The 12,419-nt window shown below is 31.3% G+C and overlaps 1 protein-coding gene across 10 annotated transcripts in view; it reads right to left on the bottom strand.

The window, feature by feature from the left end:
- Nucleotides 1-12,419, bottom strand: part of LOC125065515 — an 83,328-nt gene that overhangs the window by 22,646 nt on the left and 48,263 nt on the right. For 8 of the 10 annotated variants that reach the window (XM_047673194.1, XM_047673195.1, XM_047673196.1 and 5 more), the window contains 9 exons: nucleotides 12,023-12,184; nucleotides 10,612-10,892; nucleotides 9,987-10,132; nucleotides 9,660-9,865; nucleotides 8,986-9,322; nucleotides 8,290-8,444; nucleotides 7,817-7,927; nucleotides 6,218-6,353; nucleotides 4,978-5,184 (listed from right to left, as the gene is read on the bottom strand). In XM_047673194.1, coding sequence (XP_047529150.1) covers nucleotides 4,978-5,184; nucleotides 6,218-6,353; nucleotides 7,817-7,927; nucleotides 8,290-8,444; nucleotides 8,986-9,322; nucleotides 9,660-9,865; nucleotides 9,987-10,132; nucleotides 10,612-10,892; nucleotides 12,023-12,184 — 1,741 coding nt within the window. The remainder of the gene's footprint in view (nucleotides 1-4,977; nucleotides 5,185-6,217; nucleotides 6,354-7,816; nucleotides 7,928-8,289; nucleotides 8,445-8,985; nucleotides 9,323-9,659; nucleotides 9,866-9,986; nucleotides 10,133-10,611; nucleotides 10,893-12,022; nucleotides 12,185-12,419) is intronic. The other 2 variants (XM_047673191.1, XM_047673187.1) reach the window with 2 other exon arrangements.

Here is a 12,419-nt window from a genome sequence, read left to right as displayed (position 1 = left end):
ATCAATTCAAAAAAATTATCTCAATACCGTCACTTGAAGAATGAACTACCACAATTAATTCACATTTTCAGTTATACCGAATAGGGAATTCTTCTGCACTGAACTTTTCAAAAAGTTTAGCAATGCTATTCAATATTGCTATGGCAACGATTTCTTTGACAACAATAGGGGTGGGAATATGAGCTACACTCAAACCACACCCACCACACACCACAAACTTTGTTACAGATAAAACAAAACAACATGGTATATTATTATATTGTGGTTTTATATGATTTCTCCTTATTGTAAACAAAGTATTTCATAATTTCTTAGTTTTTTGTAATGAATTATTAAATTGACTATTGCAATTTTAGTTTGAAGATTGACAGATAACCATTTTATTAAATTTGTAAGGTATAATATACATATGTTTTTCTTATATATCTTTTATATCTTCTCCTGAGATAAATATAGTTCATTTGAATACGTTTAATACATGTATTTTGGTTAATGAAAAAGCATTCTTCTAGAACTTACATACCGAATTATTTGTAGTTATTGCGCTTTATTATTAATTTGACTTATAATGTGACGATGTGTGATAAAAAAGTGATTACGCAAATGTCTATTTGGAAATAAGTATACCTACTACTGCAAAATCTAAATTGGAAAAAAAAATATATACGACCTTTTTAGACCAAAACCGAGAGATTTAACATATTCTTAAATGTAATTATAGTAAAAAATAAATCTCAAATTGTTATTTCAGCACGATTAAAGTTTTGTTAGAATAAGTATTTAATGCCTATGTCAATAAATGATAGAACACGCATCTAGTTTATTCTCAAACGTGATTTAATTCGTAATTAAAACGGGGTATATGTTCTTTTGTAATGACACATTCCATTTGAAAGGAACCTTTTTTTATACACGTGAATAAAAGGCATAAATAAATCTCTGAACACAAGAGATCCCTTTGACTTCAAAACAGCTGTGCCCAACAGCTGTTTGGGATGCTCGCAGGAAATAACCACTTTATTATCCTAAAATTTATAGCTTTTTTAGTGATTTAAAATAAATAAATCACTCTTATACTTAGTGTATAAATGCTATTAAAAGAATTGTTTTCACCTGTTTGAAACTGAATACATACAATATCAACTACCCTATATTTTGTTAATAATCACAACATCGTTTGTTGAGGAAAACACCGGTGATAAGTTATCAAAGCCATTGTGTGTCATATATTTCTAATAAAATAATGCGATATAAATGTCAATGAACTTTATGCAAATGAAATATATACATTGCTTCTAAAAAATGTACCGGTAAAACACAAATCCAATAAAACGAAACTAATGTAATTATATATGCCACAAGTTTCCTAGGAACACATACTTAGTACGAGTAAGTAACATTAATCTAATTACACTAATAACTTTTCGAGTTCAGATTTCGGCGTTCAACGACCGGTGTATCGGAGATTATTTCGATCGTACTTATAGCGCACGTGTTTTAAAGATCAGTACTCGCGGCGTACACTCGCGCGCGCGACGCATCACAGACTAACATCACAATTCACGATCCATGGCACGCGGGCGCAGGCGGGTGAGATGATCCGAAACAAGCAGAGCCAGCTGCATCGCTCTATCCGATTACCACATAGAGCAAGGACCTTTCGACACAAAGCTCACCGTAAAATTTACCTTGAAAATCGGGGCTCGGAACATTAAATTTCTCTTGCGAAACTTATTTCTAAACGGTCAATCTCGATTAATTTGTGGCATTTTTTATTTAATTTAAATGGTGTTAATAAAACTAGGTTTATTTTGTTAATTTATCAGAGTGCAGAAAACAATTATTAGCAAGTTAAAGAAAGTATATTAGTGCATTTCCAGTGCGTCATATAATCTGCTTCCAAACAACTTAATGGTGATGAAATCTGATTCCTGTGCCAAAAAGAATACAATTGAACAGGTTCATTGGATCAAGTAAAATCTAAATTGATTTAGTTAATAAACCTAGGTATTTACTTAGTTTCACTAACTACTTCAAATTTAAAGTCTTTTTGTGTTTTAGTTAAAACAGTGCATTGAAAAAGCGCACAGCTTATATATACCTACATATTATGATTTTTCTTATTCACAACGTTACAAATTAATTATAAAATAAAGTCTTATTAAAAAATCTTGCGCCTATTGTCAGTATAACTTAAAACATATTCAATAGTACAATAATAGCAAGGATGTTTTCTCAAAATAAAGTAAGCATTTAGTTCCGACGAAACAAATTATGATTGGCAAATGATGTTACCAAACAAATTTAGAATTGTCTAAAGATTTCAAGAAACAAAATTGCAGGAAACATTAGTGGTACATACGAAACAAAACATTAGCTAAAGTTAATTATGGTTAATAACAAGACGTTGTCCACATCTTTGAAGAATATACATATGAAATTAAATATTATACTAATACTATAAATGCAAAAGTAATTCTGTCCGTCTCTCTGTCGGTTTGTTGCTCTTACACGGCCAAATCACTAAATCAAATTTGATATTTTTTTTTATAAAGCAAGCTCTAACTCTAAGAAAGGGCATAGGTTACTTTTTTATGTTTTACGTCTGATGACCAACGCGAGCGAAGACACGGGAGACAAAAGTAGTCTATAATAATGTATTTTGTATCTATAATGACCTACAGGTGAAGACTAATGAAATTACTTGATTTAAAAAAAAAAAACAATTTAAGGACAATATATATAGGCAGATAGAACGAGTCATTTAAAAGCAGCGTTCGGAGTACACCGTCGTGCACAATAGGTATATCGGTGAGGTCGGTCTCAAGACGCTACAGAATTATTCCTATTGTTGTGTAACAACTATTGTCAATTAAAATGGAGGTCAAATGAATACCCACAGTTTTTGAATAACGACCATCTTTATATACCTTTGTTCTTAATTTATAACCAAATACAAAAGCAACAGTTGGTGCACAATATGTTACTTAACCATGACTTCTATTGTGATCAATCACGCGAATACTGGTTTTGAAATATAAGAGACCGTTTTGTAAACATTCGATTTTAAATTCCAAAAATAGTTTATTAGTTCAATCACCGTTCGTGACGATATTATATTTAACGTAAAATATGTAGGTAATTACAGTTTTATGTTTTAATCTGTTTCTTATATCTTTGTTTCTAATAAAGTAAAAGCAAGGTCTAGGTATATTTGAGAGAAGGTAATCCGTATAACTTATCGTGATATTTGATATAAAAAACCTGTAAAGTTATATTTTACCTCAAGTATTGAAACGGTAAAAATGGCAAAGAAGTTAATTAATCGTTTAAAAGTTACATTTGAAATTATACTTCCGATTCCGTATATATTATTTATGTCATTATATAGATGAAATAATCACACAAATTCATAATAATCGTTTGATTTTTCCATATGATAATATCTATTTTAAAGTTATTCTTTCTCAGATCATTAGCATAGCATTATAATTACCATTGTTTGATCACGATGATTGTCAAATATCAACAATAATATCTCAATTGTTTGATTTTCAGAGTTCGTGGTATCTTTGTGAGTGTTATCTTGTTTACTACTTTCAGGCTACTTTCAATAAACATTACTAACAATAGAGATCTCACTGACAGTTTTCATCGCTTCTGTTGGTGCAAAATCATCTATTGTAAACTTGTTTAAAGAATATTTCAATCACAGGAGGACTAAGACCAAATATATTTTGACATAGAATGGACCATTGACCAAAATATAAAAATATTTTCCTCTGGTCGAGATCTGCATACCCCATAGTAAATAAGATTCGTAAGATTCCTAAAAGAGGACGGCTAGCTATTATCGGAACTTTCGAAGTGAATTACAATAGATATAGGTATGATGTACCTATAAATAGTTAAGTGGAATATTATAGAGTTTTATAATAAATAAAGAAATATTGCTCAAGCACTGTTTGTGCACTACAAACTAACATAATGCAGCAGAGTTTTTAGTGAATCGTACAAACGATGAAAATGTGAATTTCAAGTTTGTTTATCTCTACTCATTCTACGACTGGAATATGCTGTAGGATTTATATGTGATTATTTGCCAGGTAATCACATATATATAAGCGAAATAAGTACCACTCACTGATTAATCACTACATATCAGAAACTATAACACCTAAAAATTTGAAATTTCCTTATAGGGTGTAAACATCCGCTAAGAATGGATGAATTTTACGAAACTCCATCCCCTAAAGTAGCAAAAATTGGAAATTTGTGTTCTATAATTTCGCGCAAGTAAAGCCGCATGTTCAGCTAGTAATACATAAATAATCTTTTTATGAAAATTATTATATTTATTTATATATTACTAGAAAACTGGTTACATTGCAGTAATTTTATGACTTAACTGTTTGAAATTGGAGCTTATTTTTTTACATACGACCTTCTGCAATAACAAAGTCGTTATGATTTAAAACGTTAAAAGAAACCGTTCCGCTGTTTCACTGAAAACAATTAATTTGAAATTGCATTTTTATCCACGTTACAATTCAAAAGAGAATGGACAAGATATTTAAATTTTAAAAGTGATTTCAGCGTTAACTAATATTTATCTCTTATATACGCCGTTTTACATGATTTGAGAAATAAAACTTTGTGATGTAACACATATTTTTCATTACCGATTTTGACAATCGAAAAACCCATACACTTAATATAATGCGAAGTATGACTATAATATCTGTTATCAGATTAAAATGAAAACAGATACATTCATTTCAGTCACCGTGTTTATAAACAAAATATTACAGTAAATTAACTATAACATCAACAAGATGATGTGTATCCTTTCTTAATATTGTTTTTGCTTACCAAATCTTACTGAATCTGGGTATGGTGATTTTTCGAACAGAGTCTCGAAAGAGTCTCCAGCGTCGTGTGGTCTGTCGCCTAATACTATTGTATGTGTTTACTTACCCAATGTTGCTTAGGCTCGTGGTGCTGCCAGTGAGCGAGTCGGGCGCGGTCTTCCCTTGTGCCATCGCCGCCAGCTGTCGGTCGAGCATGTTGTTCTTCTCCAGTAGTTGGCTCCATTGACGGACAGCTGTCTTAGACGTTGATAGCTCTTGTCGTAATTGTCGCTCGTCGAGAGAATTCAGCCCGCTTCGAAGCGAACTGTCTAACCTGTTGTTATAAATGAGACATAAATATTTAAAAAAATATCAATCTAAGTTTTATACACACCTACATACATTTAATCAAGTGTTTTATCGGACACGCTTGTTAAAATTTTAATATTTTATTATATAAGTTTTTTATTTAGGTCTTACGTAAGACCTCAATTCGAAATTCCATTGAAACGATTACAAATATAAATATTATTTAAATTACCCAATAAATTCGCCTCAAATATTAATAATCAAAACATTTTATTTATTTTTATTACCTGACATTATATAAAAAGGTAATGAGCAATTATTGAAAAAAATATGTAACGTAAGATACACTTTTTTCGTTTCAACTATAAATACATTTTAAATATGAGCCCAAACTCCAAAATCCAAATGTTCTCAGGTTTGAAGAGTTACAAAAGATGACTCATCATTTAGTTTATTTAATCTTACTCCATTGTGTTAGATAGATAATCAAAATCAACTTAATCCAGTCTTAAATCAGATAGTAAGTAATGATGGTGGGTAATTTCTTCGCTAAGATGTTAAATCATTTCCGTCACAATTATCGTTTTACGTAATATTCATAATACTTTCAATTTAGGTCGCTTTACGTATGTACTGTTGAACTTTAATGAGATGTTTGTTATTTATAATTCAATTTAAACTAATTACGTTTATAAATAATTGACGTAGGAGATTTACTTATACGCCTAATTAGCAACACTGAATTAGAAGGTAGCTTTTCTAAAAGTAAAAGCTTGTTAATGCCCCGCTGCTGGGTAAGTTTTCAAGATGTTTTCCTTCACCGCCGAACACGAAATCATAAATACCAATTAAGCATATGGATTCAGTAGTGGTCGAACTCATAATCATCGGTTACGTTACGATTCACTTCTTTTAACTGGCCATCATGGCTCATTATTACCATTGGATAACACTTGATGTTACTAAAATGTTTGTATTCTGTGATGTAACGTATTATGTAAAATTAACTTCAATATGTGCATTTCCCTTTTAAAAGTTTTATATAAATGTTTGCTTACCTTTCAATGTAATCGTCTACACTTTGCAAGCTAGTGATGGATTGTGCCAAATCATTGTCCATCATAAGATCGTCAGAGGCCAGACTTGACAGCGTATCTAAAGACGGAGTTCGCTCTGTTGCTGGATTACGACCACCTATTTGGTAAAATAAAAACTCTATATATTATTTGGGTATTATTTTTATATAAAAAAAGAAAAAAGTTCAGAGGTTCTACTAATAAATTTTGACTTTATCATAATATAATTCAGAGACGGTGCGAGAAAGGGATCAAAAGGTCACGACCTCAAATCGTGTTCGTGAAATTGAATACCTTCCAAAAATAATTTAATTTATGTTAAATTAATAAAGGATTTATAATTTTTTCGTAAATTCGAAATCATATTTTGGCTATTTCTTAAGACGCCGAAAACTTGTTTGAGAGCAAACAAGATGACCACAGAAGACGTAAATATATTCAAATGGCCAATACGAATAGAAGACTTCCATTCCTCCCCTTTTATTATGTCCTGATAGAATTGAAACGTAATCGGTGCCTTTATCCTATTCTCTTATTACAACGATCCAGTTGCGTTTCGGTCGAAGTTGGATCAGAATAGAATCGTGAACGTAATCCTTTACGGGCCCCTGGTACTTTTTATATATATATTTTTTATGAGCTTAAGTTTTATTAATAAAAAAATAAAAATATGTTCGAAGCATGCAAATTCATTTGTGTTCTAAATAATGATTATGTGGGCTGGGCAACCACTGTGATTATAAATTATTTAAATATAATATTTAGTAAGAATAAGCCAACACAATAATCTATCGAACTTTATCTAGGACTTGAGTTGTCATGTCATAATACATTTATAAAAAAAAGTATTTTACATAACAGACGGAACAATGGCAGCGAAATGTAATTATTATTATAAATGTAAATAATTGATTTTATGTAACTTCTTTTGAGATAAAGATTAATTACTAATGGAATTTCTATCCGGTTCTTTTAACATAACCAATTTATGTCCGGCTATATTGAAGGTAAGAATCGATTAGCTTACGAGTGGTAGAACTATACGGGGCGTACTTCAATAGCGCCCCTAACACGTTTCGTAAGCTTGCGTATATGAACGACTTTAAGGGCATTAATTTCGTGGACCTCAAAAACGAACGGTTACTAATGTACAATAACGAATCATTAAAGATAAAAAACGGCCACTAAAATTACTTGTTAAAGCTCACTTGCTTACGTGTTTTGCATTTACCAAAATTATGTATTTCTACCAAATTTGTATTCATTGAAGAGAAATCTGTCACTAACAAAGTCTTCTATTAATTAATTAGTCGCGTTATTGCAATTTATTGATAAGTGAATTCTTGTACAGAGAAAATTAACAGCATTGTTACATTACACCTCAAATACAGGGATGATATGTTGTAAAAGCTCTCTAAATTAAAACTATAACTCGAAACTCACCGTACACGGACGTTAAATGTCAGATGATGAGATGACGATATGCGATATTGACTATAGTCATTATAAACTAGGATACACGTTCAATTTTTCCCGAGTGAGATAAGAAGTGAATTCTTACAGAATCGCTAAGCTACTTACATTTCCGACTTCTTTGAGTTTGTGGACTCGACATTATGTGTTCTCTCGATCTCCTCAGCTGCTTAGTATCAGAATCTAATCTTTTGACGGACGGACTTCCTTGATTATTTTCTAAAATAAAGAAAAATATTTTTTTTTAAATATCATATTTCATACAAATCCTAATTAAATTAAAATTTTATTTAAAATGTGAAATCATTGTATTTCAAATGTGATATTAGAAATTTCATTTAAAAAAAGTTTCATAATTTTGGCGCCAAATGTAAATGAGTGACTTGCAGTTTACAATGAAATGAATTCAAAACAAAACCTCTCATAGGTTTCGAAATTCCTAAAAAATATTTTGAATAAACGCGAAGTTTCGCGGGAGACCTACTAGTGTTTAAAAAAGAGAGAAAACGTTGAACCCATTTGCTAATTAAATTAATGTTTTGTTCTGATTACATAACAATTAGATACCACTAAGTGCTTACTTCTGAATAACAATGCTGGTTGATCTGCAATTTCATCGTCAAAGAAATCCCTTCCATCCGATAATGATAATGATCCAGACGCGTGGGTAGGTGTTCCGGGGGAGGGTGGTGTAATATCCTTGCTAGCGCTGTCGCCGCTACCAGTACCATCATTGCTATAAATTCAGATACAATAATTATTATATGTATTATTCAAATAAGGTTAAGAAAATTAAAGATAATTTCAATTATTAAAGGTTATAAATTTGTTATGAACCTAACCAAAATTAATTTTATTTTCTTACAAGATATAAGTATACTCTATTCCAAACATAAAAGGAAAAAAAAAAAACAAATAAACAACATTTGACAGCAAATTGACGCAAAATCATTGGTCAAGAGCTTGATTAATCTATGATATTTACTATGGATTTGCGAAAAAATGGCGTTTTGAACGTCGACGAAATTTAACGAAATTTTGGAAGTACAATTAAAGCGACAATAAGTGGTTATGTTATGTAAGTGTTGTATTATAAATAAAGATTTATATTAATCAAAAACTCTTAGTAGTGCAATATACAAGCTGAGTTATATAGCGAGCAAATCGCATGAAATACGTAAATCTAAGGTTTGATTATCTTTTTTCCTACTTCCATTGGAATAGGCTATAGTTGTTTAGACTTCATAAAGTTTATTTAAATATGATAAAATTCTTACCTCATTTCTATTACTGGTTGCAGGATTTCACCATCCACCCTATCGTCCTCCTCCACTATGGGGTCAGGGGTCCTCGTTTTAGTATTAGCTGTTTGATAAGCACTCGATATTGATGGTGCGTCCTTTTCAACGTGCAAATCGTTATTAGAATCGCTAGTGCTCGTGGAAGATATCAAACTATCTGCTGGTGATGTTTCGTCGTCTAGAAGACTTTGGGTAGAGGTTTCTAAAGCGGACATATCAAATTTAGATTCTTCAAGAGTCAGCGTCAGATTGTGATCTGTGCTTTGGTTTGTGCATGTGCTAGTCGTGCTGTAGTTCGAACTTGTCATTGAACCTGAATTAAAAAATAGTTTATAGTTTAGAATATAATATGAAACATATATTTGATATTACTTTAAAAAAAATCATGAATCTTATTGTGAAATACTCCTGGATTCTGGTGTAACGAATATGAGAAGAGATTGTAACTAAATTATGAAGAATTTATTTTTTTAATTTTTTTATTGAAATAATATACATATGTAGTTGAAAAAGTACTCTATTTCTAGAGGCAATATATTTCTTGCCGATTTTTTGTAGATAGACTCAACACTGCGAACGTAATAACTTATTAAATTATCGATTCATAAAAGTATATTTTGATTTCGATTTTATTCGTAAAAAATTCTAACCCATCATAGTTCCACGAAGAGAATCATGTTGACTCAGAGTCAATGATTTCATCAGTAGAGGATGAGGAACAGGTGGCTCATCTGTTATAACTATAGTCTTAGTTGGGACTTTTGCATCGTCAATTTCATGTTGTTTTGCTTCAAGTTTGGATTTTTCGTCTTCACAGCTGGAGACACTGAGTGCGAGGGATACGTCGTCTTGAGATCTGAAACAGAGAAGTATAAATTTATATTACAAATCTATAATTAAAATAAGTCTGGAGTTTTTAATTAATTTTGAGTTTAAAATGTTCTGCTCGGCTATAAGGTCTTTAATATTAGACTTACCGAGTCGCCATTGCTTCACCAGCAGCGTGACTTTGCCAAGTGCTGCTATTGAAATGACTAGCCTCACTTTTGCAAGACGGACTGGATTCCTTACTGGAGTCTACTGCTGGGGACACCACACCGCTTGAGGATTTAATAAATGATTTCTGAAATAGCAAATATGGACATTAAATTCATATCATGCGATTAAAAGCCTGTGTATGTGTGTATGTAAAAATATATATATATTTTATTTCTTAATATTATTTTCAATTAGGAACTTTTTTATTTGATAACAATCTTAGGAGATATGACTATTATTCCTAAAACTGAATTGAAACGCTTGTAATTTTATATTTTAAATATTAAACATTAAAATTACTTAATTTATTGTTTTTGTAAACGGCTCTAAGCTGTAGCCGACACTATAATTTAAGTAAATCGTCCCATTCAATTTTCAATGGTTTTACTTATTCGGATATTTTTCCGTCATTATCTTGATCTTGGTTTTGGTATAACTTTTTGTATAACGTTTATATACTTAAAACCAAAACAATGAATTAAGTAATTTTAGTTTATTACGCGAAAATATCTTTTAAAAATCAAGTATTTTATGTTTAAGTATCGTTATTACTATAAGTATTACCTGCTTATCTAATATTTCAGGTTGTGCTCTGTCCAAAACGAACTTTTCTTCATCTTTGTATTCATTGGTTTGAATTCTACTCGGTCTGGTTCTATTCCTATACCGCTCTAAAGTGGACATCGGGGAATGACTCTGGGTGGGTTCAACTATGGGTTTAGATTCAATTAGGACAGGCGATGGTGACGTCAACGGTTCATCGCATTCAGGGGAGGATGCCTCATTGAATAAACTTGGTAATTTCGGCAGAGGGATGACTGCGTGACCAGTTACTACAGCTTCATCTGCAACAAATAGTATTAAATTAAATCGTTGAGCACGATTATTACAAAATTTAATTTTTCAACTTGAGTGGAACATCATCTTAGATCAGTGTACTTACACGCTTTAATGTACACCAACAAATGACGAGATCTCTTGTAATGAGTAAGTAAAAATATACTTAACTAGTATACATAAAACTTTGGAGATGTAGCGATGCAGAAGAGTTTAGAATATAATTATGTCTATATAGTAATATTATATACTTAAACCTTCGCTATGCGTTTTGTAGTTTCATCCGCCTTAAATTTAGATTATTGACGTGACGAGCATGTATTTCACGCTCTTGTTCTAAATAAGCAGGAATATGTTTTCAGAAAATATGCGATACACGGTTGGCTAGTGAGGATTGTTTTATAAAAAATAACCGTAACGGAAAATGTAAATTAAGTTTAAAATTCCGTGTTCTATATATTTTTGACGAAAAATTATTTAAGAAAGTTTTCTTCTGGGTGATATTCACTCATTCAATCGCCAAAGACGTATTACTATTTTGGGATGTTAAGGGTGTTCTGTGTATAATGTAAACAAAGAAACAAATAAAACCAAGGTCATTTCATTGGTTGCGTATTAGAAATCTTGTATCGGTAATTATTCATATAACTTGTTAAAAGATTAAATTTATTATATAGATAATCACATAATTTCAAAGAACATCGTCTGATTGCACAGATATTTCTTGAATTGTAGGCAATTTCATGTTCATAATTTATTCGAGGGAAAATAGAAAATTCTCACGAGGTTATACAGAATCTAGTGCGATCGAAGGATTAGCCTCCTCATTGATCAATTGATTAAAGCAAACGCCATAACGCTACGTTATACACTATATATACAAATTTTAAATTCATAAATAACTTTGTCTGTGCTTTGTAACCTCGACATGATTAAACCTTTGAATCGAATTGAATGAAATTTGATATTGGTGTAGCCTGAATAAAGACATAGGCATACAAATGATAACGAGTCTCGGGGAAAAGCTAATTTGTGTACATTTGAAAGGAGACCATAAAAATGTGGCATACTTTGAAAATAAAACAAAAGTAATACTAATAAAAGTAACAAACCTTTAGTTAGTTCGATGATGACTTACCCATTATGTCCAGATCAGCGACTTGTAGTTCTCTCAAGTGGAAGCTGTGCGCGCCCCGCATCACCATCTCCAGGTTGCGTGGACGGCGACGAGACCGCGGCGAAAGTTCCCCCTCACCCCCTGTCCACACACCCGAATCGGCGGATACTGCGGAACCTGCACCTGACCATTAAATTGTATACTATATTACTTAATTAGTGAATGGAACCGTGAAAAATAAAGGAATAAATAACGTTAATGACGAATATTGCACGTACAAGTTGGTATGTAATGTATAAATAATTGAAATTATTATTATTTATATTTTAAGGATTTTTTTGTTATTTTTTTTTAAATGTTGCAAATATATATTGATGTGATTATTGTTATAATAAAATTTTTTTGAATTTTAATTACT

This window comes from Vanessa atalanta, chromosome 7 (genome assembly GCF_905147765.1).
Source record: "Vanessa atalanta chromosome 7, ilVanAtal1.2, whole genome shotgun sequence".
Taxonomy (NCBI): domain Eukaryota; kingdom Metazoa; phylum Arthropoda; class Insecta; order Lepidoptera; family Nymphalidae; genus Vanessa; species Vanessa atalanta.
The sequence above is the reverse complement of the archived record's forward strand: the minus strand, read 5'-3'. Positions and strand labels throughout refer to the sequence as shown.